The sequence below is a fragment of the Apium graveolens genome, chromosome 1 (genome assembly GCF_009905375.1).
Source record: "Apium graveolens cultivar Ventura chromosome 1, ASM990537v1, whole genome shotgun sequence".
NCBI lineage: Eukaryota > Viridiplantae > Streptophyta > Magnoliopsida > Apiales > Apiaceae > Apium > Apium graveolens.
Genome location: NC_133647.1, coordinates 193,413,669 through 193,441,333, shown reverse-complemented (window position 1 = coordinate 193,441,333; position 27,665 = coordinate 193,413,669). Strand labels below are relative to the sequence as shown.

The 27,665-nt window shown below is 34.5% G+C and overlaps 3 protein-coding genes and 1 long non-coding RNA gene across 4 annotated transcripts; 3 read left to right on the top strand and 1 right to left on the bottom strand.

Annotated features, from left to right (window-relative positions):
• The first annotated feature begins 6,410 nt into the window (after positions 1–6,410).
• On the top strand, positions 6,411–7,294 carry LOC141714474 (ubiquitin-like-specific protease ESD4). The gene is made up of 3 exons (XM_074517993.1): positions 6,411–6,439; positions 6,547–6,912; positions 6,998–7,294. The coding sequence occupies exons 1-3, from the start codon at positions 6,437–6,439 to the stop codon at positions 7,292–7,294; spliced, it is 666 nt and encodes a 221-aa protein (XP_074374094.1). The 5' UTR covers positions 6,411–6,436.
• A 2,322-nt stretch (positions 7,295–9,616) lies between these two features.
• LOC141714465 (protein FAR1-RELATED SEQUENCE 5-like) lies at positions 9,617–11,569 on the bottom strand. The gene has a single exon (XM_074517986.1). It carries the CDS (start codon positions 11,567–11,569, stop codon positions 9,617–9,619), a length of 1,953 nt encoding a protein of 650 aa, XP_074374087.1.
• A 1,903-nt stretch (positions 11,570–13,472) lies between these two features.
• LOC141674674 (putative peroxygenase 4) lies at positions 13,473–17,206 on the top strand. The gene is made up of 6 exons (XM_074481381.1): positions 13,473–13,661; positions 13,817–13,915; positions 14,002–14,087; positions 15,396–15,490; positions 16,601–16,726; positions 16,826–17,206. The coding sequence occupies exons 1-6, from the start codon at positions 13,619–13,621 to the stop codon at positions 16,971–16,973; spliced, it is 597 nt and encodes a 198-aa protein (XP_074337482.1). The 5' UTR covers positions 13,473–13,618; the 3' UTR covers positions 16,974–17,206.
• Positions 17,207–20,234: 3,028 nt separating this feature from the next.
• LOC141674681 (uncharacterized) lies at positions 20,235–21,253 on the top strand. Its single transcript, XR_012555847.1, has 3 exons — positions 20,235–20,288; positions 20,675–20,735; positions 20,884–21,253. It is a non-coding gene; the product is annotated as an uncharacterized LOC141674681 (long non-coding RNA).
• The last annotated feature ends 6,412 nt before the right edge of the window (positions 21,254–27,665 follow it).

Here is a 27,665-nt window from a genome sequence, read left to right as displayed (position 1 = left end):
CATGTACAATCTCATACCACTCCACCATAATGTCATGTCATATTTCATTCACCTATTTAATCTCATACCACTCCACCATAATGTCACATGTGTTTTTTATCATACAAATAATATATAAGTGTGTTAAATAAATATTTTATTTATTTTTAAAGATATTTACTTGAATTCCGAAAAAAATAGTTACTTGAATTCCAAAAAAAAAGATAGTTACTTTAATATTTGTACAATTAATTTTAAAGAATTAAATTCCGGATACAAAATTAGACATAGTACATAAATGAATTATTATCTTATTTATTAATCTTTATTTAGTTTCAAAATATATCTCATATATTTTTAACATATTTTATTATTATGAAAATTAATTAAAAATGTACATATATATTTTTTAAAGAAAATATTGAAAATAAAATCGCTTATATATAAATAAACTATAATGGTATTACATATTTAAATGAGTTCGAATTATAATGAGACAAAACATTTTATTTTATTTCAATTGGCCCATTATTCTAAAAACATTCGAAATTTGACTACATGACCCGGCCGAAAAACGTTGTCACATTCTACGTATAGTAAATTTAAATTACAAGTTCGGCGAGAATATCTTACCAATAATGTGAATTTTTTTAATATCTTATGTTAATATAAATTAACGTGTTTGAGGTGTTTATAAGACCAACTCAATTGATTATTTATATTAAAATTACTAACTTCACTGGTAGCACGTTATTATTTTTTGGACTTGTCCCGATTTTAAAAATATTCGAAATTTGATATGAGATTTCACGAGTTTTTTTTTAAACTACGATGATATATTAAATCGATTTATTTTTTATTTTTCACTTTAAAAAAACTAGTTTTTTTAAAAAGAATTCTTCTCGATACATAATATTCATTGATCAAGATAATATTGTGCAAATATTTTGAATTATTTTTATATTTTGAATTATTCAAATAAAAGTTATATTTATACTATATTGTAACATTTGATTCAATGTATTTTATACTATTTAAAAATATATATATATATATATATATATTGTTCAATAATCTGAATGAATTAACCAATTCAACTGATATTTATAAAATTTTATCAAATTGAAAAATATTTACTTTTAGGAGAATAGTATATAATGTTATCAAATTATTATATGAAAAAATATTAGAGTATTAATGAAAGGAACTTAAAAACGGTTTAAATAACGATATAATTATAATTTTTCCTTCGAATCCTTGAAAAAAAATCATGAATATCAATAATAAGTCTTTATAATATATAATTTATTTTTATGTTACAACCATGATTGATACTCAGTTGCATAAAAACTAGATATAAATTGTTTGTCAGTGATAATATGAATCCCATATATAAATTATTGCAATTTATTTATTACATAATTTTAATTTTTCAATAATTATAAATGCATGTTATTTAAATAATCATTTGTCTCACTGGATGTTAATATGTTAATAGTGATTAAAAATGTACATAAATAAGATATTTAGCATATAAATAATTGAAACTATCGTAATTTACTAAGAAATGTAATATACGACAATTTATATGCTCAAACACACATAGTAACTGTAGTGTAAATAAAAAACCTAACATTTTTCCATGCATACATACGTTAAATTTCAAAAACTAACTTTTTTCAATAAAATCAACTTTTATATTAACAATAGTGTAAATTTTACATTATTGTATATTTGATTGCAAGTCGACTTCAATTATACATTTTTTATTTTTATTTTAAATTGAGTAAGTTAATTGTAAGTTAGTAGTGAACTCAGTAATAATATAGACCAGTACATATAGTTTATTTAAATAAAATTTCAAATTTTTTGGTTAACTATGTATTCAACATAAATGTTATTTTTTAACTTTTTATTTGTAAACATACTAACAGCATTTTACAGATTAAGTATAATCGTTTCGTTTTAAACGTACACTGACTACTCTATTTATATTTATTCATTAAATACAAATTATTAAACACAAACAAGAATATATATATATATATATTGTTTAATAAGTTATGTTTGAAACGTTGTGTTATTTTGTATTGTCTTTTATGAAAATAATAGACATTGATAAACAATCAACTTATATTTAATATAAGTTATACATTGTACAATATTTATAAATAAAAAAATAATTAAAAATATTATAATTGCAGAAAATAATCGGTGTCTCGCACGCACGGGTCATTCTGATAGTTTTATAATAAAAGGCCAACTATAATATAATGTATATATTTTGAAAGCCTGCTTTCCAACATTTTAACCCACAACAAACAAGTTTGTGCAAGTAAATTAAATTTTAAAACAATATTTGGAGTAACCGGTTAAGGTGAGACATGTGAGGACTCAGATGTATGGCACTGTGTGGACCAAATTTGTAACCGAACTCCATCATCAAAATGCGACTTTATTCAACTTCATCCATCCTTTTTCAGAGGGGGGCCCTGGTGATGAGAATGTGGGCCTGTCTGCTTTTGCATGCAACTTGACACGTGGTGCTGTCAGGAGAGTAACCACGGACGACAATGCCACGCAGCATCCGATAATAAACTTTTACCATGAATTTTAAATCTAACCGCTTTAAATTTTGGAAAGTGTTAAATCAACGGCAATTTTTTAAACTTTAGAATAGAACAGTGTGAAAAGATGAAATTATTTCATGTTAATTTTTACGAGGATTATTGATGTATATTCAGGGAAGATATTTTAAAATTTTCACCTCTTTTATGTCTCGAATTTTAAAAAATTGTTTTGAATTTAACATTTTTCTAAATTTTTAATAGAGCTAAATTATACATCATTTATGCCGTGCCCTTCATGCCTTGCTATTGCTTCTGCGTGCACTCGTTGTGATTTATGAGTTATGAATGGCAACAATTTTTGTCTATGAATGCAAGTATACGAGAACATAAAATAAATAAAGGTCATATGCCAACATACACAACGAAATTAGAAGAGAATGCTAAATATAAAAGAAATTAAATTAATAAATTATGAATATTTATTTATGAGCAGTGATATGTGGTCCAAGATATTAGTTTAAGATATTTAGTACTCCCTCCGTCCCTCTTTATATTTGGGTTGAGCACGAAATTTAAGAAAAATGATAAAATAATGGAGGAAGGTTAAAAAAGTGAGTAAAGAAATGAGACCGAGTAATATTATATGTGCACAGTATGTATAAGGGAAAGAAGGATGGGGGCCGGTCTACAACAAATTGGTGTAACAAACGTTTGTTGTAGACCGGTATACAACAAACACTCTTTCCACCGTTGGATGGTGTATCTAACGGGTGGAAACTAAATCTGCATAAGGGGGGATCGCGGAAAATTTCAGCGGTCCGGTATAATTACGGAAATATCCTTAGACACGGACCGCGGAAAATTTCCGCGGTTGGGCTCGTTTTTTGTATACCTACTCCCTAGAACACAAACACAAAACACAACCACACAGCCGCAGCAGTATATACACACAACAGCAGCAACACCTCCAACAGAAGCAAAACACCCACAACAATCAGCAAAATCATTCTTCTTTTTCGTAATTAAGGTATATAATCGATTCCTTTGTATTATTTACAGTTTTATTGATACAAATTTGTGTTTTTTTCTTAGTGTAGATCTGATTTTATATATGCAATTCAAATTTTTAGGATTAATTAATGTATGAATCCTTGTAATGAATTTTCATATGAAATATATTATGATTAAATTCGAATTTTTAAAATTTTTAGGAAAATATTTAGTTTTAGTTTAAATTAGTGTTTAGTTTAATTCGATTAGTTTAATTTAAATCATTTTTTAGGATTAATTTAATAGATTTTTAGGATAAATTAGTGTTAATTTCGATTAGTTTAATTTGTTTTTTAGGATTTATTTAATTAAAATTTAATTTCGATTTGTTTAATTCATTTTTAGGATATATTTAATGAAAATTTAAATTCGAATTATATTTAGGATAAATTAGTGGTTAAAATTGAATTTAATTAGTGAATTAAATTGGTGTATAAATTTGGTAAAATCGAATTTGCATAATTTGGTAAAATCGAAATATTTTTGAATTAATTTAGTTAATTTCGAATTTAATGAAAAAAATAGTGTGAAATTTGAATTTAATGAAAAAATAGTGTGAAATTCGAACTGAATTAGTATTAATTTCGAATTATTTAGTGTAAAAATAGAATTTATTGATAAAATTAGTGTTAAATTCTAATTATATTAAGAATTTATAATTTATGAAATTATGGTTAATTTAGGTGATTATATATGTGGTGATTGTTTTTATTGTGTACGTTGTGGTGTTTTTATTGTGGTGATTGATGAATTTTGTTGGCAATATTTTTAGGTATGGATAATTTTGATGATTTCGGGAATATGTTGCCGGGTCCTAACGCGCATAATATTAGTTGGGATAATCGCTATCACGTCAGTGAGTATGTTTGGGATGGTGCAGGGAGAGATGAGTCGCAGAGCTATTCGGGGAACAAGTCATTGCACTTGTGGAAGTTAAGGAGACCACATCGGGAATTGCTACACATGCTTGGGTTTGGGATTTTTGCAGACCCTGCTGTTGTCTTGGCTACTGACACTCGGTTGATATCTGCTTTGGTGGAGCGTTGAAGACTTGAGACCGACACTTTCTTCACGAGGCAGGGGGAGATGACTGTTACATTGGAGGATGTAGGGTTTATTTTAGGGGTGCCAGTTCGGGGGGATGCGCTGACTTGTGGGGTTATAGAGAACAAGGCGGCGTATTTTGCTAATAATTGGTTTGAGCCTTTGACCGAGGAGGAGGTGAAGGAGGCTTTGTATCGGAATAACATCAAGCTGGGGTGGTTGTTTGAGAGATATGGTGCACAGAAGCCTGAGAAGAACAATATGAGGGTCACGGTTGTACATACCAAGGCGTATCTGCTATTCATTATGGGTTGTATCCTCTTCCCCAGCATCAACCGCTCTTTTGTTCATGTTCGGTATATGCACCCATTGATTAATATGCGGGAGATTCCTTATTATGCTTGGGGTGCAGCTGTGTTAGCTCATATATACCGGGGTTTGGAGATTGCTGCAAGGAAGGGCAGCAAGAGCATTGCTTGTTGTGTCTGGGTGTTACAGGTTTGGTCTTACGAGAGATTTCCTCATATTGGCGTGCCTTTACGATCTCCCGGTCAGGAGGATTATCCGGTTGCTGAGGGATGGGCCTATGCTAGTGATACTCATGTCGGGGTTTCGAAGAAGCGCAGGATGTCAGGCCCTCACCACAGCTTACCGTTCTATAGGGGTGAGTTTGATGGTGTTGCTGGTGATGAGGTGGTCTGGAGGCCGTATGCTAGGTTCGAGGATGTTATGGACAGCGAGATGATACAGGCACAGTTAGCTGGGTGCGGTCGAGTTCCCCTTGTATGTTACGACGTGGTCGAGTGGCAGCATCTGGACAGGGTGTCGAGACAGTTTGGTTCTAGTCCCCAGATTCCACGGGCACCGGTGAACATGGTTGGTTACAGGGGGGCTAAGGATGCCACGTTTGCAGGGGAGGATTGGCTGGTGTGGTGGTTTATTGATATTGGCAAATGGGCCAGGTTCTGTTCAGATTTGGATGGCCTTGTTGATGACTCGGTAGACATAGCTACGGAGGCTGATTACATGGCGTGGTATGCAGATATTTCTCATATGCGCATAGGGAAGCCCGATCCACAGCCTCAGCAGCAGTACAAGACGAGGGAGTTGTATGATAGCCTCGAGGGCTATGAAGTTGTAAGTGTTTTACAAATATGCATATTTCACATTACACCCCCACACACTACAAAATTTGCATTCACACGTATTTCATCTTGATGATATGATATCCTTGTGGAATTAATAAAAAAATGTTTGCTTGTTTTTGTTTGTAGATGGTTGCCGGGCTTAATATGTTGAAGCAGCTGGATGTTAGGGTTTCTCCTGAGTTTGTGGAGGAGTTTGGGAGGATTTCTGCTACCTTCCTCACACCATTCTCTCGTTTGATGAAGAAGATCAAAGGACCCGCCTACAGACCTCCCACATTTCTAAACATAAAATCAGATTTCATTGCACCTTTGGCTGACGACTTTGACATTCCAGCCATTCCTGCCCAGGATGTCGTTGACATGACACAGCCATCCCAGCATGTGTCTCAGCCACCCCAGGCTATTGCCTCATCTAGTAGGCCCGCGAAGCTTGCATCTCGCAGGATGAAAGAGGAGAAGTGGAGTATCACTAAGAGTCTCAGCATGATAAAGAAGAATGCTATATATTCAGATTGGGGATGGGGCTTTGGGATGACGTCGAGGAATCCCGGTGGTCTTAGTGTTCAGGACTATCACGTCCATGCATCAGCTATGCAGAGTCTGGCTCCATGAACATGGGTTGATGACAGGATCATATACACTTATATGGTATTGTTCGTTGTCTAATATATTTTAGTTTTTGCATTTATTTTACTTATTGCATTAATTTTACTTGTTGCATTTATTTTACTTGTTGCATTCATATATACTTGCAGGGATTGCTAAGGACTCGGGAGGAGGAGATTCACACTGGAGGTATATGGGAGAGGAAACCCGTCTATTATTTCATGGATCCCTACTTCATGGTTCTTGGGAAAGGACATGTGAAGAAAATCAGAAAAGCATCGAGGGTCGGTGGAGATACATTGCAGAGGGCATGGAATAAAGCATTACGTAGCTTTACCGTTTTTTCCAGTGCTACTGTTGGTCCTTCCGTTCTCGAGGCGGACTACATATTCATCCCATGTTGTGTCAGAGATGTGCATTGGGTTTTGTTCATGTTCGGTACTAGACGATTTGAAGGTCTTATCATAGATTCAATGAATGACGAGCCGGATTATCGTGAGGATATACGAGTGGTGGTATGTTCCTCTACTATTACTGTCTTCTATATAGTCCTTACCAATTGTATATTATATTCATTCTCGGATCATAATTTCATTGCAGTCATGGTTGTTGCCGAGGCTATTGCATATGGTACACCCAGTCGAGGGGCTTGACCCTACTTCAGCCGAGGTCCTAGCTCTACCGTCCAGGCCAAAGCAACGAAACTCTAATGATTGTGGTGTTTATGTGATGAAGTACATGGACTACTTCACACAAGGATATGACTTAGCCGAGGTACCGAATTGGTCGCAGGAGGAGGTGGATACCTTTAGGTATAGGATAGCTAGGGAGCTTCAACTAGGGAAGTCAAGGGGGATTCTCGCGATTCGTATGCGTAGGCGTCACGAAGCTTCGTAGTTGAATTTCATTTGATTTTAGGTTGTCGGATTATGTAGTTGGATTTCGTATCATTTTAGGTTGTCGGATTATGTAGTTGCATTTCTTTTGATTTTATATTGTCGGTTTACGTACTTGGATTTCATTTGATTTTATATTGTCGGTTTTATTTGATTTTATTTTGGTGGATTTTGTGGATTTTGGAGGATTATTTTGGTGAATTATGCTTGATTTCGGAGGATTATAGGTGTGTGGGATTTTTGTTGCCAATTTTGGTGAATTTGGTGGATTATAGGTGGTGAATTATGCTGGATTTTGTTGGCAATTTTTGTGGATTATAGGTGGTGATTTTCTGTATACAGTCTGCATTACAAAAAAATCCCTACCCAACCGCGGAAATTTTCCGCGGTCCCTCTTTAGCCCAACCGCGGAAAATTTCCGCGGTTCGTCCCTTTGATTTTTTTCCAAAAAACAGAGCAGAAAAACAGAGCAGAAACAGAGGCATGCATGCAAACCTTCTGTTGAAATTGCTTAATTTTTGGAAGTTAGTCCTAAACTAACTTCCACTAATCCAAACCACTCTCAAAAGTCTTAAAATATGGTAATGAGTGATTTTCAAAAAAAAAATTTATTTTTTTTCATTTTTTACGTTAAATTGAAAATTCCTTAAAAAAGTCAACAAAAGTCAACGCTTGTCCAAATATTGAAAAAAACTTTTCAATACATTTCATAACAATTTGTAATGTATAGTTCGACTTGTAAATTTTACTTTTCAATCTCAAATTTTTAGGTACACTTTCAATCTCAAATTTCATACTTTAATTCATAGAAAATTCATATAAATTCATATAAAATTCAATGAAAATACATAGATTCGAATGAAAATTACACGATCAATACAATCCATTAAATTTTACAAAATGTATTGGTCCTAGCCAAAAATACCTAGTATATTAGAAAGACCACCGGATAACCGGTGTTGAGCAACTCCTTGCGTAGTATCCACGAAGCATGCAATATGGTAGAGAACAAGTACGCAACCATCACGGATATGGCCTTCTGTAAGTTTCCAAGGGTAAGGGTTGGAGTCGTTCCAAATGGTAACGGGAATCGTATTCGAGCCATCGTAAAGACGAAATCTTACAAAACATGTCTCGCGTTCCCTCTCCGTCCCTCCCGTTAGGTGTGAAACCCAACCCTTCACATATTCGATGCGTATTTGGTCCATATTACAACCCTCACGAGGCCTCAAGTTTACAATATCGGCAATCCGATCACATTTAACAAGCTTACCGCCATTCCATCCGGATTTTTTCCATTTTCCATCGGGCGTGTTGTTGTCCAAATTCAAGATCGGAAGGAAGTACGGATCCGGATGAGAGTTCACAAATCTCCACGGTTCAGTACCCTCCATCCAATTGCATGCCTCGATCCAATTTTTGGCCCTATAAGCCTTCTCATCGGGTGGGTACAAGTCCGTTTCCTCTTCCTCCACATGGGGCGGCTCGTCATTGTCAACAAGGGGCATCAACTCGGCACATGCATCTTCCATCTCACTAAAGGTTGGTGATACCACATCTTCCTCGTCATTGTCCTCATACCACGAGTCGCTTGGTAGGGAGTCCGAGAATGTGTTGCTAACGTGGGAAACCGAATCACAACTATGATCGGAGTTGTTGTCACCACTATACTCGCTAGTCATGTTACCTATCACAATCAAACACAATTATATGACAATAATTGGCAATTATATGACAATAAAACATAACAAAAAAGAAAGCAATGTTAAACACTTAAAATTCAAATCCATTTAAAGATTACAACATTCGGTTACAAAATGGTACACCACTAATTATATTGCGATTCTTGAACATTTTTAAGATCTTTTAGTCTACTAGCACACTTCCTTTTATCATGGCCTTCCATTTGACAATAAGTGCACCTTCTTGGCGGCTTCTCCTTTTTACCAATCGATTCTATTGGACTTTTGAAATGAACGTCCTTCTTCCTCCCTTTAGTTTGGGACATAATAGGGTCAAGAATTGTTTCTTCATGTGCACTTGCATTTGGAGCTTGCGAATTGCTTTTGTAAGATTTAATTTCATTAACGCTCATTTTTTCGAGAATTGGTATTTCTCGATTCATCACTCCAACGGCATAATCATACCGTTCCTTGGATGCAATGCTACTTTGACAAAAACTCATGGTTAACATTGTCATGCTATTAAATCGATCGGTTGAGGTCATCTCATGACTTTGTCCAACATCCAAATTGTAAGGCAACACACCATCAACTCTATTGGCATGCATTGTCCACCTCCGATTTATGTAATACGGGAGAATTTACGAAACCCGTTTCTTAGTGAAGACCGCCAATAGGTGTCTACAAGGTAGCCCCGAATGTTCAAGCATTCTACACGTACACATTCCTGAAGAGCTTGCTTTCTCGAATGCCACAAAATAAACATTTCTTCTCGTAGGCTCGGACATGGGCCTATAACAACTATAGTACGTATAAGCATCCCCCATTCTCTCCCCTTCTTCACTAGCTCGTCGGTCTTTTTCAACAAAGTATTTTGAAGACTCAACCAATTCATCTTGAAATCTTCTAAACATTTCCTTAGTGTAGATACAAAAAACATGATACTCCAATGTGGTATGCAATTTCATGGGACGTTTTAGATTAATGGTGACATAATCTTCTTCCTTATCCCTCATGAATTGCCTTGCCAATGCTTTTTGGGCATTTTCAATGAATTCCTTCAAACCCGTTGCCGAACTCACATACTTATCAAAGAAAGAATTCATCCCCTCACTCCTCGATGTACTATTTTGAAACGTCGAAAATTTGTTTCTAGTATATGCAGGAATCCACTTGTGCTTCAACTCATATAACCCCTTTAACCATTTATGATCTTGCAAGTGATACTTTTCCACAAACGACGCCCATCTAGCTTCAAAAACACATTCGGTGAGAGATTTATAAATGCAATTGTTGAAGTCCGTCTTGAAATCCGGAAAAGCCGAATAATAATGAGCTAATTTCTCCGGGAATTTTTGACTAATGTGCCAAGAACACAATAAATGGGTAGTATTCGGGAGTACAACCGCAATAGCGCTTTCCATGGCTTGATCTTGATCCGTGATTATAGTCAATGGAGGATTATTCCCCACACCTTCAAGCCAAGTACGAAGAATCCACTCAAAAGTCGACGCGTGTTCATCCCGCATCAATGCAAACCCGAAAATTACCGATTGATAATGATGATTGACTCCGGTAAATGGGACAAATGGCATTGCATACCTATTTATCCGATAAGTGGTATCAAAAGCCATAACATCGCCAAAATTTTGGTAAGCCATTATACATCTCGGATCAATCCATACTAGACACTTCAAGCGATTCTCTTCATCGACTTCGGTCCTAATAAAATATTTAGAACCACTTTCTTCATTCAACCTATGCAACAAGTCCAACCCCGCTTGGGCGTCACTAATATCAAACCTTTTCTTCCTCTCGTCTCTTAACACATTCCTAACATGTTGAACATTGAAACCAACTTTGTCATTACCTCCATGAATGTTACCAATCACATTCATCACTTGACAATTACGAACCCCCGAACCATAAAGCGTTTTAATCAAACTACGGGTCGCGGTGTTGACATGTCTTTCTCGTTGTACCAAATTCATCTTACTAGGGGAAACAAGACCGTGGTTGTGTACCAATTCAAGGCTAGTTACCTCCCAGTGATGTTTTTTCGTTTGATAATTGACATACATCATCACCTTGCACTCGCTTTTAGGAAGAACCTCTCTACGCCGTTTATTTTGACTACTCTCGGCGACGACACTTTTTCCATAGAGCCTACAAACATATAAACGACCATATATCTCGTTGTCTTTATTACGATGGCTAGCTTGAATTTTAATAGCAAATCCATTTCGTAAAGCATAAGCCCTAAAAAAATGACCGGCCTCATCCACACTTTGAAAACATTGATTCAAATATGGAACTCCCCCCCCATCAACATTTTCATAAAAATTTGCATCCTCTACATTATCATCTTCATCTTCCTCCTCACCCTCAACATTATCACTATCATTTTCAACCTCGTTTGCAACCTCGTTTTCATCATTTTCATCTTCAACATCAACCAAATCCTCATCTAAATTAATAAATTCCTCATTTCTATCTACAAAATCATCATCTTCAACATATACAGGGGTTTTAGGTTCTTCACTAGTATTTAAATCATCAAGATGTAAGCTATGATCAATAGACTCCTTTTTCATTTTGACTTTTATGACGAAACATACGAGCAAATAATTTATCCGCAATGAAAATGTAAAATTTAAGACAAGAAATATACCTTGAATTGACAAAACTACTTGAATTTCTTGATGAAAATGCCCCAAAATCGCCTAAAATGTAAACTTGGAGAGTAGAATTTTTCTTGAAAATTTTGGTGTTTTTTGTGGTGAAATGAGCTGTTGTTGGGATGCTGGGGATAAGGGGACAGGATCCAATCGCGGAAAATTTCCGCGGTCCGTCCAGACCAATCGCTGAAAATTTCCGCGGTCCGGGTACTATCTCACCCGTTAATCCCCCATCCAACGGCCCTTAAACTGTTTGTTAACAACCTAATAATAGCAAACAGTTGCTACAGACCCTTCCCCAAGAAGGATGTAGTTATTTTAAAAATTATAAATTTTTTACTATTTTTGGAAAAATTTGAAATATAAACAATTGAAGAGACATCCAAAAAAGAAAGTGTAAACAGATCGGAGGGACAGAGGGAGTATGATATAACATTTGCGTTCTAATTTAAGCGCATTATTTACGTGAATGAGAAATGCTCATTCAGGGTTAGTTCATGTATTGAAAACGATTTAATAAATTAAATGAATCTTATTTCTCTTGGCATAAGAAAAAAAAGTTTTTTTTAAATAGAAGCAGTGTTATAAAAATCGAGAATTAGTAAAGATCGTTCAAATTATCATTTTAGGATTAATTGAAAATCGAGAATTAATTGAAAGGATTAGTCGAAATAAAAATCGGATGTATTATAATATTAAATTATATTTAATATATTATTATGATTATATTAGTTATTTATTAACAAATATACAAATATACATTTATTAACAAAAGTTACATGTAAAATCAAATTTCATGAAAAATGCCGGTAAATCAAACACCCAATTCGTAGTAAGAACCCTAGAACCAAGTTTAATTTTTTTTAACTCTCTTTTAGTGATTTTGAGGTTATAATCTGTTAGGCCTTGATTGGAGTTTCGATTTGGTTAATATAATTTTTGATTTTAGCTCAATAGCATCTTCTAAATCGGTTTTTGATCTCTGGAATTGGAAATTATGAGGTGTATTATGTTACAACCTAAATTGAATTTTTTTTTCAATTTTACCCATGGTGAAACTAACAATTTCAACAAAATTTTGTTTCAGGAGTACAAAACAAACGAAATTCAAAATTAAAAGTGCAACTTGCAAAAAAATATAATATAGACCTCAATTGAAAAACGTCCAAAAAATGAATTACAAATAATGTGTCAATTACTTTAATTTTAATAAATAATTATATATACTCTGATAAAATGTCTGATCTTGTGGGGCAGTCATTCCCGTTATAAGGATGAAATGGCCCCGCCGAGACCAAACTCTTTATAACTCGCACGCTGTTAGCGACACTAAAAACTTAGTTAAGATGAATTGAATTTTAAAAATCAAATTGATCGAGTATTTTATAATAAATTAATCTGCTGAATTAGATAATTTTAAAACACTTGACAGGAAGAACTCATTTTCCGTAAATGTTTTGTACTCCGATATACTTTAAATATTTAAAAGTAGGGAAAACAATGCTTAAAAGAAATGAATCTTTAATTCTAAGCAGTGTTATAGATTTCGAAAATCATAACTATTTGGTTGAGGTACCGATTTATGATTTATGGGATGATTTTTAAAAAATTGAATAATTTATCGATGATTTATCGAAAATCGGTCAAATCAGACAAATATTTTTAACCGATTTATCGGCGATTTTTAAAAAATCGGCCGATTTCTATAACAGACATTCTAAGCCAATATAGAAAATACATTAATTGAGGAATATATTGACGGTCATTGTATTTTCACAGTTACTCTGTTAATATTTGTCATTTTTTCTCAATGATACCTCTCTCTCTCACACCCTCTCTCGCTCCCATATATATCTCTTTGTTCTCTCTCTTTTCTTACTCTCTCTCCGTTCCCTAACTTTACAGTTTACACATATAGTTTGTATTTACCTGATAAATAATCTTGATAAATAAACACTTCTGTTCATGGCTTCATCGCAGGTTGTTGATTTAGAAGCTTCTAAAAAAGGTACATGTCTACTATGTGTTTTCGTTTTCGTTTGTGTTTGTGTGCGTGTGTGTGTTTTTCTCTACATGTCATTATCTATCTTTCTTTAACAGAACTGTATACGTTCATATTCAATATATATCTCTGTGTAACATATACTATATGTTTAATTGCAGATGAGTTTGCGAGTATGGAAGGGAACGTTCTACAGAAGCATGTTAGCTTCTTTGATCAGAACAAAGATGGAATTGTATATCCTTGGGAAACCTTCAAAGGTGTTCTTTTAATTTTTCTTTTTTTCGTAAACATTATTTTTCCATAATTTTATGCAACTTTTTGATTTAATTCGAGAGTGACACAGGTTTTCGAAAAATAGGATGTGGTCTGGCCTTGTCTTCTGTTGCTGCCGTTTTTATCAACATGGGCCTCAGTTCCAAGACTCGCCCTGTAATTTTCTCTACCCCCTCACATTTTCTATCTATTTTAATTAATCTTTAACGGTCAGAGCTTGCGGTTAGAATTTTCGAAATACTCCCAACTATTAATTTATTCTACAAACTCTGAATTACTGAACAATATTGTGGGATCTTACACTTAGACACTGATCATTTCGACACTTCCAGCTGAGTTCGGGTAACAGATATATTTAGTAAAACTTTTACATATAATTTGTAAATGGCGGAGGTTTGTAGAGTTTATAGCTAGTGTTTGGTGGGTGGAATGGTTGGGGTGAAAAGATTTGTGAGGTATGAGCCTTTGAGCACTTGAGAGTGGAGAACTTAATACAGTAGATATTACCCAAGTCCTAACAACAGGGACGCGTGCGTTATTTAATCATTTATTTAGTGGCATCCGAGGAAGACTGGTTTTGACTTATTATACGACTAATTGCTTCCTTAAATCTTATAGACACATTGATTTTGGAGTTACTATTATCTTAGGCATTATTAATTTTATAATCTAGAGTAAGCTTTTCACGCTCCTTTGTTGTAGAAATATCTACGCTATCCAATATCTCCATTGGATCGTGTTCCACCTGTTGGTAGAAACTGAGTGAATGCAACCAGCTGTGAAACTATGATCAAAGATTTGTGGCCGTAGATGATAAATCTTATTTCCGCACCCCTTTCTCTTCATTAATTTCTCTATTTTGCATATGCATACCTCTAACATACTCTAGCATGATGGATTTGAATTGTAGATTTGTGTTCAAAATCTTTCTTTTAACAAATCACTAAATTATGTATAATGATATAGTGAATTTTGAAGGTTTGAGGAGTGTTACCTTGCATAATAAAATGACTTATAGAGGAACAAGACATACATCTGGATTACCGAGAAGGAAGTAAAAAGATGGAGAACAAATTTAGATTCAGTATTACCAGTTCTCGTTCCAAAAAAATAAAAAGTATGACTAGTGAGGGGCCTGGGGGTTGGCGACTTGATACAGTAGATACTGGTTCCAAAAATTGCAGAGTGCTATAGGTGGCTTCGCACTTCGCAGAAAGACTTATTGTGACTGATTACACATTATTTGTCTGTTAAATTTACCTAACACATGTACTTTGTCTTTATCATTTACTTAATAGATCATTAATTTTATAACCTGAAGCATCTTGTTTAAGTATGTGTCCTATAACTATAGGATAGAAGGATAATACATCTATATGATTAATCAAGAAATATTCTAATGCCTATTTGTCCTACTATACTTATCTGATCATGAAGCTTGAATTTTAATATTTTTTGATCCAGGGAAAATTTCCTTCTCTGCTCTTCCCAATTGATATACAGAATATTCACAAGGGCAAACATGGGAGTGACACTGATGTTTATGACCCTGAAGGAAGGTATGTAGTGCTGCATACTCTTTATTGTCCATAAAATTGACTTCATAAGTCCAAATAACAATGTTTAGCTAGGTCTCGAGTTTGTATATTCGGTTCCAAATTTGTCCCTAGTAGCTAAAATTCTGGCTCTAATGACGTTATGATACTATAAATTTGTGAATGAAGCAGAAATTTTCTTTTACTTGTATCTTTCTTTAATCACCTGTCTCAAAGACTTCCTCATCTACTACAATGATGTGTTTGGTTAGGGAGAACGAATCTAGGTGGGAGTGAAAATTGAAATTTGTACTGTCTGTAGATAATTATTGGTCCTTCCTTTCTATCCAGATAAATTATTAAGTTGCATTATCCCCAATATTTTACTCTTCCAGAGTACATCTTTCTTTCACCTTGAATTTTGTTCGCATTTGTTCTTCCATTTTTTCCGATCAAACGGAAAAATCGTAATCTTATCAATGACTACACATTTCACGCATGCTTAGATCTCGTCTTACAATCGACAGTAGAAGTAATAATGCCATTCCAATTCATTCAAATTGTGAAAGCAACTCCAACCATTTAAACTGAGAAAGCACTCCAACCGCTGAGTTCAAAAGTATTTCAATTTATCATTGATAGAAGTAATACAATCCATTAGATTGTACAAGTAATACGCTCCATTAGTATGTGCAAGTAATTCCAATCCATCCAGTCCTCTTCAGCCATTCATATTCAGAAAGTCATTCTCTAGACTCCAATCTTCATTAATGACAATATAGCTGAAGAATATATCTGTTCAGTGCAAGTGAGTCCAGTTTATTAAGATCTTTTCCTTGTTAACATAATTGAATACTCTAATTGATACAGTTCTGTAGCTACTAGTTACCGTCCTTTATAGAGTTTGGCCTAATCAATTACAATTTCTTATAAAAATATCTGCTAAACAAAAATAAGCCAGGTTTGTGCCAAGTTCTGTTGGTGCAATTCACAATAAATCAAGAATAGACTAAGCAAGACTTCATATATATTAAGATGTAGATATGAGCATTGATCAAAATATAGTAATAACGTTCGCAAAAGTTGTAATTCAAGACGTATTTAACCTTTTTTGTTTCATATGTTATTATGAAGGTTTGTTCCTAAAAAGTTCGAAGAGATTTTTAGTAAGCATGCGATTGCAAATAAAAGTGCCTTAACATCAGACGAGCTGATGGCAATGGTTAAAGGAAATAGGGAACCCAAGAACTACTCTGGATGGTTTGTTTTATCTTCCCTCGCAAATCCTATTGTAGAAGTACATACATGATTTAATTTTTCTCGGAAGTACTCTATATATGTGGGGTAAATGGGTTGCAGGCTTGCTAGTTATGTCGAATGGAAGATCTTGTATGTGCTCTGCAAGGATAAGGATGGTTTATTGCATAGAGATACAATTAAAGCTGTCTATGATGGAAGCTTGTTTGAGCAGATGGCTAAGGACAAAGCTGCTTCTGATAAAAAATAGTGGTTTCTCCTTAATAATCAGACACTAAAGTATATTCTCTATATCATAGCTTATCGTACTTGTAGTATCATGTCCCTATATCCTCAGTCACCTGTGGTCTGTGAAGTGCAACAATGAATCATGCTCCTTGTTTTGTCCCTTCTCAAGCTTGATTGATTTCCTGAAACAGTATTGTGTTTGTTAATTGGCTAACTATTTTATTTGTTAATTTATTGTTTGATTTGATTTCAGAAGTACTTAGATTGTTTGCTATATATTGCTCATAACTTGTCAAACAATAGTGAACGATAAATGCTTGACTAAAATAAACTCTGTTGCCTCAAGTAATTGTTACAGGCTTACAGCAGAATATCTAGGGCCTAAAGTAGTGGCACAAGTACATAATTACAGCAGTATAGTACTAAATTACAAGTTATCTTAGGGGCACAAGGTTTGATGAAACGAATAGGTGCAGTACATTCATGACTAACCATGTCGATGTATTTAGGATTCTGTTAAACTATACGTATTAAATAAGAAGTTGCGACTCCAGTATGCTCTATTCTATGTGCTATAAAAAATAGCAATCTTTCCCTTGTCGCGAGGTTTTTTGTAATGTTTCATTCAATCAACTGATACATTGTTCGAATAATATCGAATAATAGAGCTAGGTTTTTTGTAACTACTTTCTTATAGTATTTAAGAATTAACCGCAAAATTAACATGAATGAAATAAAATCAGAGTTCCACTCTATCCTTTCGTCTCTCTTTCATCCTGTGGCTGTCTGAAATAGACCCGATGAACTCTATGGACTTGTATGTTGCATCAGAGTTGAAGTTCCACCAATAATTTGTAAAATCAGATCCTTTAGCAAAAGCTTTCCTGTTCCTAGGACAATACCAGCATCAGTATTACCTCTACCTGTCGCAAACTGACCAAATGCACCCGCTGTACATGTGTGAGAATCTGTCCCTAGCTGCACCTCCGCAGGCCTGCAGTGACCTTCTTGACCAAGAGCAAATGCCGGACTACTTGCTTGCCAAGAATTTGGTTTTACAAATTATTGGTGAAATTTCAGTCTCTGGTGCAACATACAAGTCGATGGAGTTTGTCGGGTCGACTGTAGAAAGCTTCAGTATGAAAGAGAGAAGAAAGGACAGAGTGGAACTCTGATTTTATTTCATTCATGATGATTCTACAACACACCTTTGCTCTGTTTATATAGTAAGACTGAACCTTAAGTCCCTAACAAACTTAACACACATTTCTGGAATGTTACAATAGAATACCACTAAGCTATTGCTTTAATCTCCCACATGTTTTCTTCTTAATTTTTAAATCAACTTGTACACAGACAAACCTACCATTGCAAATGACAGTACTACTACTATATGTTTATTCAACGCTCCGCTCCACATCCATAATACATCTACTGATCCAATTGATAAATGTTTACGTAACAGTTTTCTTGAACATTTGCACGAAGATTTTGTCCAATCATGATGACTTGACTTCTATGAAATGTCATTGTTTCGGATTCGTAGTAAGCCCGTTGTTCCACCACCACCACGGTCACCTCCGTGGATGGTGGTTTGTGACTTAAATTTGGTTACGTGTTTGTGATCTCATAATTGTGAACTATATGTTTAAAAAGCAGAGTAATAGCATGAGTTCTGAATTAGCTAGGGGCAAGTTCAGCTGAAACGTAGACCTTGCGCTTGATCTTTTCAAGGAGAACAAATGACAAGGTTTTGGTCCGGTGATATTAGCATATCATATAAGATTTATGTGGGTCTTCCTCTAATAACTTGAGTTTGAGCTTGTGGCGGGTTTCTCAAATTGACTATGGTCAATAGGATTGGATCTTATATTACAGGTAGGATTCGATCTTATATCTAAAGGTTTTTATCAATTTGATCTAACGACTCTAAATTAAGTGAACAAGTACGAACAACCAAACTTTTTAATATTTCGTTTTTAATATAATAATATAGATATGAAAAAAATTGAAATAATAAATCAAATTCCGAAATTAAAAAAAATATTTTCGAAGACCCGCTTAGTTTATTACAGCATCTCCCAATTCCATCATTTTATTTTTACTCATACTTTGACTAAGGGTGTGCTTGGTATTGCTGTTGCAGACAGCAACAACAGCTTTTCGCTGAAAAACAGTTAAAAAACTGTTTGGTAAAATTTAAAAGCTGCTTTTCGGAAAAGTGGTTTTGGCCTAAAAGCTGCTGTTGGAGAAAACAAGTCCCCCATATTTTTAGAAAAAACTGTTTTTCAACTGTTGCGGGAAGTAGATGTTGATTTCACCATCAAACTTACCAAAATCATCATTATTTTTAATTTTTTGCATCAAAACATATACGTATCAAAAAATTACCAAACAGTCATCTGATTTTTACAACAACACTTTTTTCAGCAACACTTATAATTGTTAAGAAAATAATATTATGTTCAGATCTTTCTATGCAATTCTAAAATTTTGGATTAATTAATTACTTAACGTGATATTAAAGTATTGTAACATAATGTGTAAAAAAATATAAAAATTTAGTTATTTATATTATCTTAAAGGCTACTATTGCTCATATAACTTTTACCCACTAATTTACCCAGATCCATGACCCACTTTATTTTTTTACATATAAAACTTTATATTATACACATATCTATGAATCTTTCATATTTAAATTCATCTTAAGCCATATAGAAACTAACCTCACATATTCATCTATACACTTGAACCGCTCCCTGATTATAGCAATTGATTACTATGTTTAAATTTTTTTGAAATAGAACCAGAGCCATATTATTGTATCAGTTTTATCTTTCCAAAATATTCAAATTCATGAATCTGTATTAACTCTCACAATTTCTTCTCTATTGTTTATGTGAATCTGCAATAAGTACATACATATTTAATTTTTTTTCTTATATGATACTCATAATTTCACAATTCTGAATGACTTTTTTTGCAGATAATTACCAACAGCTGCTTGTGAGAGACGTGTAATCATTGTATTTCATTAATGATTCAAAAGTATGTCCATGTAATCATTGTTTTTTCATGTACTTTTTTGTTATAATTTTTTCGTGTATCTTTTGATATTATCTCGATTGCTACTGGGATGCATAATTAGGTGATCTTTTACTCTTATCATGGTTCAATTAATTTTTTAATTGTGTAAAAACTTAAGTTTTGCACTCTAATTGTTTGATGTTGGATCTAAATAAGTTTGTTTTGATTTTTTGTTATTTTCCAACAGAATGGTATTAAAATAAGAGATGTTGAAGTGAATTAATATATCTCGACTCTATTTGATAAGGTACAGATCTGTTATTGTATGTATTTCAATTATGGTATAAAGTTAATGAGTGTAAATTTATTAATATTATGTATGTTTATATTTCGGCTCTATTTGTAACTGAAATTACATGAAATGGTTATTTGATGTTATAATACAAGATCATAATTTCCTATTGCCTGTTATTTCATCACGAATCAATAGAATCAGAAATGGTTACATAACGCCAAATTTCATCAGAAATCAAACAAATTCAGAATGTGTAAGCCTTACTTTCTATGAAGTTGAACAACCTTGAAAAAGATTTGATTTTGTTGATCAAGAACTACTTCAGTTTTTTCCATGAAATTTATATAGCGTCAAAAGTATCTAGATATCTAAAATTTTAAATTTCTCTATTCTCGCAGGAATTGGATGGAGGCAGATGAGCAAAAAGAAGGGAAGTTAAAGGATTACAAACTTCCAGAGGTATGGAACAGAGACCAAAGTTTAGCATATTGCTAGTGGGATGACTATTTAGTATATTTGCCAATAACTCCTTTTGTGCAGCATTTAGTAATTATGTTAGATATATTTGATAATGTCATGGTTAATATGATTTATGTTTAGTTTTCAGATCTTACTTAAACAGGATAAATCAGTACTTACTGGAAGTCAGGACTTAAGGATATCAGTACTTATATTATCAGGAGATAATCATCAGAAGATGGATATAAGAACTTAAGTGCTGAAGGACGTTCAGAAAAGGACAGTAGCTGATTAAAGGAAAGAAGATCGAGATAAACATAAGAAGAGATATGCATGAAGAAGGAATTCTATGAAGAATAGAATACTTGGAAGAAAAGATATCTGATTGATATATTTTAGGAAGCAGAATTATATTCCATATCAATTAGAGATTATCTTGTAAGTGTGTAGTATATAAACACAAATATATGGTTTACACTATAAGTGTTATCATATTCGAGAAGATTATTAATTGTAACCCTAGCAGCTCTCGTGATATTTGTTCATCACTGAGAGGTAACAGTTCCATAATGTAACAGAGTTTATTGTTTCAATAAAGTTTGTTTTCTGTTACTTGAGATATTAAAGTTCGATTTGATTGTACTTTACACTGTATTCACCCCCTCTACAGTGTGTGTGACCTAACAAGTGGTATCAGAGCCTATCTGGTAACACACATATAGTTAAAGATCCAAACACAATCATGTCTGACACAGAAACTCTAACTAAGCCTACCAAAACTGAAGAACCTCCAAAGACACAAATTCAAAGTCGGTATGAAACCATCAGAGTTCCCATACTGAGACCATCTGAATATGCCATATGGAAGGTGAGGATGACCATGTTTCTGGAAGCTACAGATCCAGAATATCTTGATAGAATCAAGGAATGACCTCACAAACCAACCAAGCTCGCAGTTGCAGTTGCAGGTGAAGCAGCAAAGACCGTACCAAAGGAGAAGAGTGATTATACTGCTGAAGATATCACATCAATTGCTAAGGATGCTAAGGTACGACACTTACTGCATAGTGCCATTGATAATGTAATGTCAAACAGGGTAATTAACTGCAAGACTGCTAAGGAGATATGGGATGCTCTGAAAACAAGGTGTCAGGGAACTGATACAATTAAGAAGAACAGGAAGACAATACTCACTCAAGAGTATGAACACTTTGACTCAAAGGCTAATGAGTCATTGACTTATTTATATGATAGATTTGTCAAACTCTTGAATGATCTGTAACTGGTTAATAAGGAGTATGATCTTGAAGATTCAAACCTTAAATTCCTGTTCGCTCTTCCTGAATGTTGGGATTTGAAGGCAACAACAATAAGAGACAACTACAATCTTGATGAAACAACTCTTGATGAAATTTATGAAATGCTCAAGACTCATGAACTTGAGATGGAACAAAGAAGCAAGAGGAAAGGAGGAAAGTCAAGGACAGTTGCTCTTAAGGATGAAGAAGAATCCCCCAAAGCAGCTACCTCAAGGAAAGACAAGGGTAAAGCTCTTTTCACAAAGTCTGATACTGAGTCATCAAGTTCTGAAAGTGATGATGACTCAGATTCTGAAAGCTTGCCTGAGACTGATGCTGATGAGGAGATACTGAAGTTGTGTGCTCTTTGGTGAAAGGGATCACAAAGATTGCATACAGGAAGTTCAGGAAGGGAAAGAAGTTTTCCAGGAAAGGCACAAGTTCTGATAAGAAGAATTTCAGAAGATCTGAGGGCAGAGGAGGAAAGTCTGATAGAGGAGATTATACCAATGTCAAATGCTATAACTGTGGTGAGAAAGGCCACATATCTCCTGATTGTAAGAAAGTGAAGGGTGACAAAGGCAAGGCTCTTGTCACAAAGAAGAAAAGCTGGACAGACACCCCAGACTCTGAAAGTGAGGAGAACTATGCTTTGATGGCAAATGTTGATAAAGAAAGTGCTGAGAGCAGTTCTGAAGCTGCTAAAACAAAGGTACCTCAGACTACTTATGCTTTTCATACTGATGATATTAATGAGTTGAGAAGATATCTTAAAACCATGTTTGTTAGTTATAGAGATCAAACTTTAATATGTGAAAGATTAACTTCTGAAAATCTTGCTTTTAAGAAAAGAAATAATTTCTTCGAAAAAGAGTTAGTTATGTTCCATCAAACTCAGAAGGATAGAGATGATGCTTTTTATGTTAGGGATGAAGTGCTAAAAATGAATGAATCTCTAAAAACTGAGTTAGAAAAGGAAAGAGAGATTATCAGGACTTGGACTAACTCTGGCAGAACAACTCAAAATTTGCTAAGTAGTGAATATTGAAAAGAGGGCTTAGGTTATGGAGAGGAAAAGAATGATAAAGGAACTGTAGAAATTAAGCCTGTTGTTAAGCAAAAGCCAAAGTTAAAACCTGTTAAGTTTGTAACTGTAAAGTCTGATAATGAGCAATCAGAAGTTAAAGAGGGATTAACTTCTGACAAACTAAAACAGGAAAAGACAGATGAAGTAAACATAGGCTTAATGACTAAGAAGCAGCTTAAGCATAAGCTGAAAGATGTTAAGAATGCAAACAAGGTAAAATCACCTAGGAGAAATAGGAATGGAAAGGAAGGTGTGAATAAAAGCAATGATTATAAGCCTGTTCCTGATGCTCCTAGGAAAACGTGTCATAACTGTGGAAGTTCTAACCATCTGGCTTCTTTTTGCAGGAAGAATAAGAACATAAACTCCTTACCTTCAAAGTCAGGAGTTAAGAGTCATTCTGTTAGATATAAGCCATAAAATCCTTGTTTTCATTGTGGTAGTTTATGGCATTCCATTTATACTTGTAAGGAATATCATAGTTTGTACTATGATTATTATCAAATAAAACCTTCTTTAAAGAAAGTTTCCATTGTTCATTCTAGTGTAAATTCTGATTCAAAGTTTGATAGTGTAAATTCTGATAAGAAAAATGTTAACATAAACTCTGATGCTAAATCCGCTGCAAATGTTAACAAACTTGATAAGGCCAAAGGATCCAAGCAAGTCTGGGTCCTTAAAACTAATCATTAGTGGTCTTTGTGATTGCAGGGCAACAGGAAAAATATCCTAGTCCTGGACAGTGGATGTTCAGGACATATGACTGGAAATAAAGCCCTGCTATCAGACTTTGTGGAGAAAGCTGGCCCAAGTGTTTCTTATGGAGATGGCAACATTGAAAAAATATTGGGATATGGCAATATCAATCTTGGGAATGTCATCATTAAGGAAGTAGCTCTGGTCTCAGGACTTAAACACAATCTGCTGAGTATAAGTCAAATCTGTGACAGAGGTTATCATGTTGATTTCTTTGAAGAACACTGTGAAGTTGTGAGTAAATCTAAAGGAAAAGTTGTTCTGAAAGGATACAGGCGTGGTAACATTTATGAAGCTAAGATTTCAACAAGTACTGATGGTTCTGCAATCTGTTTGATGAGTAGAGCATCAATTGAAGAAAGCTGGAATTGGCACAAGAAACTCTCTCATTTAAATTTCAACAATATAAATGAACTAGTCAAGAAAGATCTTGTGAGAGGACTGCCAAAGTCAGTATTTGCTCCTGATGGCCTTTGTGATTCTTGTCAGAAGGCCAAACAAAGAAAATCTTCATTCAAGAGCAAGACTGAATCATCAATTCTTGAGCCTTATCATCTACTACATGTTGATCTATTTGGTCCAGTGAATGTCATGTCGATTGCAAAGAAGAAATATGCGTTGGTCATAGTGGATGAGTTCACCAGATACACATGGGTATATTTCTTGCACACAAAAAGTGAAACTGCATGTATCTTGATTGATCATGTCAAACATCTGGATATATTGGTCAAAGATTCTGTGAAAACCATAAGGAGTGATAATGGCACTGAGTTCAAGAATTTGATAATGGAAGAGTTCTGCAAAAACCATGGAATTAAGCAGGAATTTTCTGCTCCTGGAACTCCACAGCAAAATGGAGTTGTTGAAAGGAAGAATAGAACTCTCATTGAAGCTGCACGTACAATGCTTGAAGAAGCAAAGCTTCCAACCTATTTCTGGGCTGAAGCTGTGCAGACTGCTTATTTTACTCAAAATGCAACACTCATTAACAATCAAGGAAAAACACCATATGAGATGGTGAAGAAAAAGAAGCCAAATCTGAAGTATTTTCATGTATTTGGATGCAAGTGTTTTGTTCTCAAGACTCATCCTGAACAGCTATCCAAATTTGATCTAAAAGCTGATGAAGGAATCTTTGTTGGATATCCACTTTCCACAAAAGCCTTCAGAGTCTATAATCTGAGAACAAGAGTGGTCATGGAATCTATCAATGTCTCTTTTGATGACGAGAAGATTACTGGACTTGAAGATTTTATTGATCATGAACAGCTGAGATTTGCAAATGAAGACTCAAATTCTGATACTGAAAATCCTGGCAATCTAAGTCCTGATACTGTAAACTCTGATGGATTAAACTCTGATGTTATTGAAACTGTGGTGACTACGCCAAAGGAAGATGCACCTATGCAGGGGGAGCATACTCAAGATCTTACCACATCTCAAGAAGCATCATAACATACATCTGGCTCTTCAAGTTCTGATTCGTCAAGTTCTGATAAGCCAAGTTCTGATATTTCTGAAAATCTAAATTCTGAAGAATCCAACTCAGAGAGCATAGTTTCAGGGGGAGCATCAGAAAATGAAGTTGAAGACAACATGGAACGTGGGGGAGCATCCAGTTCTAGAGAAAACCTTCCATCTGCAAGGAAGTGGACTAAATCACATACACCTGATTTGATAATTGGAAATCCTGATGCGGGTGTCAGAACTAGAACAGGTACTTCAAACGAATGTCTTTACAATTCTTTTCTTTCTCTGACTGAACCAAAGAAAGTGGAAGAAGCTCTTCAAGATGCTGATTGGGTGCAAGCAATGCAGGAAGAGTTAAATGAATTTGAAAGAAACAAAGTCCGGACCCTAGTGCCAAGACCAAAGAATAGATCTGTTGTTGGTACAAAGTGGGTATTCAGAAACAAAACCGACAGTGATGTCATAATTATAAGGAATAAGGCACGGCTGGTTGCAAAAGGATATTCTCAACAGGAGGGAATTGATTATGATGAAACATTTGCACCAGTTGCTAGGTTAGAAACCATAAGGATATTTTTGGCTTATGCTGCTCACAAAAAGTTTACTGTCTTTCAAATGGATGTGAAAAGTGCTTTTCTCAATGGAGAATTGGAGGAGGAAGTATATGTTGAACAACCTCCAGGCTTTGTAGATTCCAAACATCCAGATTATGTCTACAGGCTTGATAAAGCACTTTATGGACTTAAGCAAGCTCCTAGAGCATGGTATGAGACTTTAGCTCGGTTTCTTCTGGAAAGTGGATTTAACAGAGGAACTATAGACAAAACACTGTTCTACCTCAATCATGGAAAGGACTTACTTCTGGTCCAGATTTATGTTGATGATATCATTTTTGGGTCTACAAATGACAGACTTTGCAAGAAGTTTGCCAAACTGATGCAGTCAAGGTATCAGATGAGTATGATGGGGGAACTTAGCTATTTTCCGGACCTTCAAGTCAAGCAGAATGAAGAAGGCACTTTTATTTGTCAAACTAAGTACACCAGAAATTTACTGAAGAAATTTGGAATGCAAGATTGTTCAAGTGCATCCACTCCCATGGCCACTATAACAAAACTGGACAAGGATACTGGTAAATCAGTAGATATTACTGATTACAGAGGTATGATTGGCTCTCTACTCTATCTAACTGTTAGTCGACCTGATATCATGTATGCTACCTGTTTTTGTGCAAGATTTCAAGCAGATCCAAGAGAACCTCACTTAACAGCTGTGAAAGGAATTTTCAAGTATCTTAAGGGAACAGCTGATCTGGGATTGTGGTATCCCATAGAATCGGATTTTAAACTAATAGGTTACTCAGATGCAGATTTTGCAGGTTGCAAAATTGACAGGAAAAGCACAAGTGGAAGCTGCCAATTTCTTGGAGGCAGATTGTTTTCTTGGTTTAGCAAGAAACAAAAGTCAATTTCCACATCAACTGCAGAAGCAGAGTATATTACTGCAGGAAGCTGTTGTGCACATATTCTTTGGATGAAGAATCAGTTACTGGATTATGGGTTAACATATTTCAAAATCCCTATTTACTGTGATAATCAAAGTGCTATTGCTATGACAGGTAATCCAGTTCAACACTCTATGACAAAGCACATCAGCATCAGGTATCACTTCATCAGGGAACATGTGGATGAAGGTACAGTGGAATTGCACTTTGTTCCAACAGATCAACAACTAGCAGATATCTTCACAAAACCATTGTGTGAAGCTACTTTTACAAGATTGGTAAATGAACTTGGAATGGTTTCAGGTTCTTTCTCTAAATCTACTTAGTTCTGTTCTGATGCATCAGACTTTATGATCAGTATTTACAGAATTTACTCTCTTTGTGTATTCTGTGCTTAATTGAAAAATGTGCTTAAGTACTGACCGTTGTCTGATATATGTTTCTAAACTCTAAAAATGATATGTCTATTTGTGTAACTATTCAATCCTATGAGGATAACTGTGTTAGATGCTGACTTAGTAGTCTTCAATAAACAAGGGATCCCATGTTAGAAGTAATTATTTCTGTGGAAATTCATTGACACAAGCAAATTCTGATATTGAGCTTAGTTGAATTTACTTTGTATATCTTATTATTAAGTCACAAACTAGAATATTGCTTCTCATCTGTTGAGTTCTGATGCTAGTAAATCTGTTTGGAAGTACTAAGTGCTGATAAACCTCACTTATCAAAAGAAAAGGAAAAAGAATCAAGGATTAAACTTCAGATACTCCTTTGAGATCTAGAGTACAAATGTGGAAGGAACGACCCAAGTG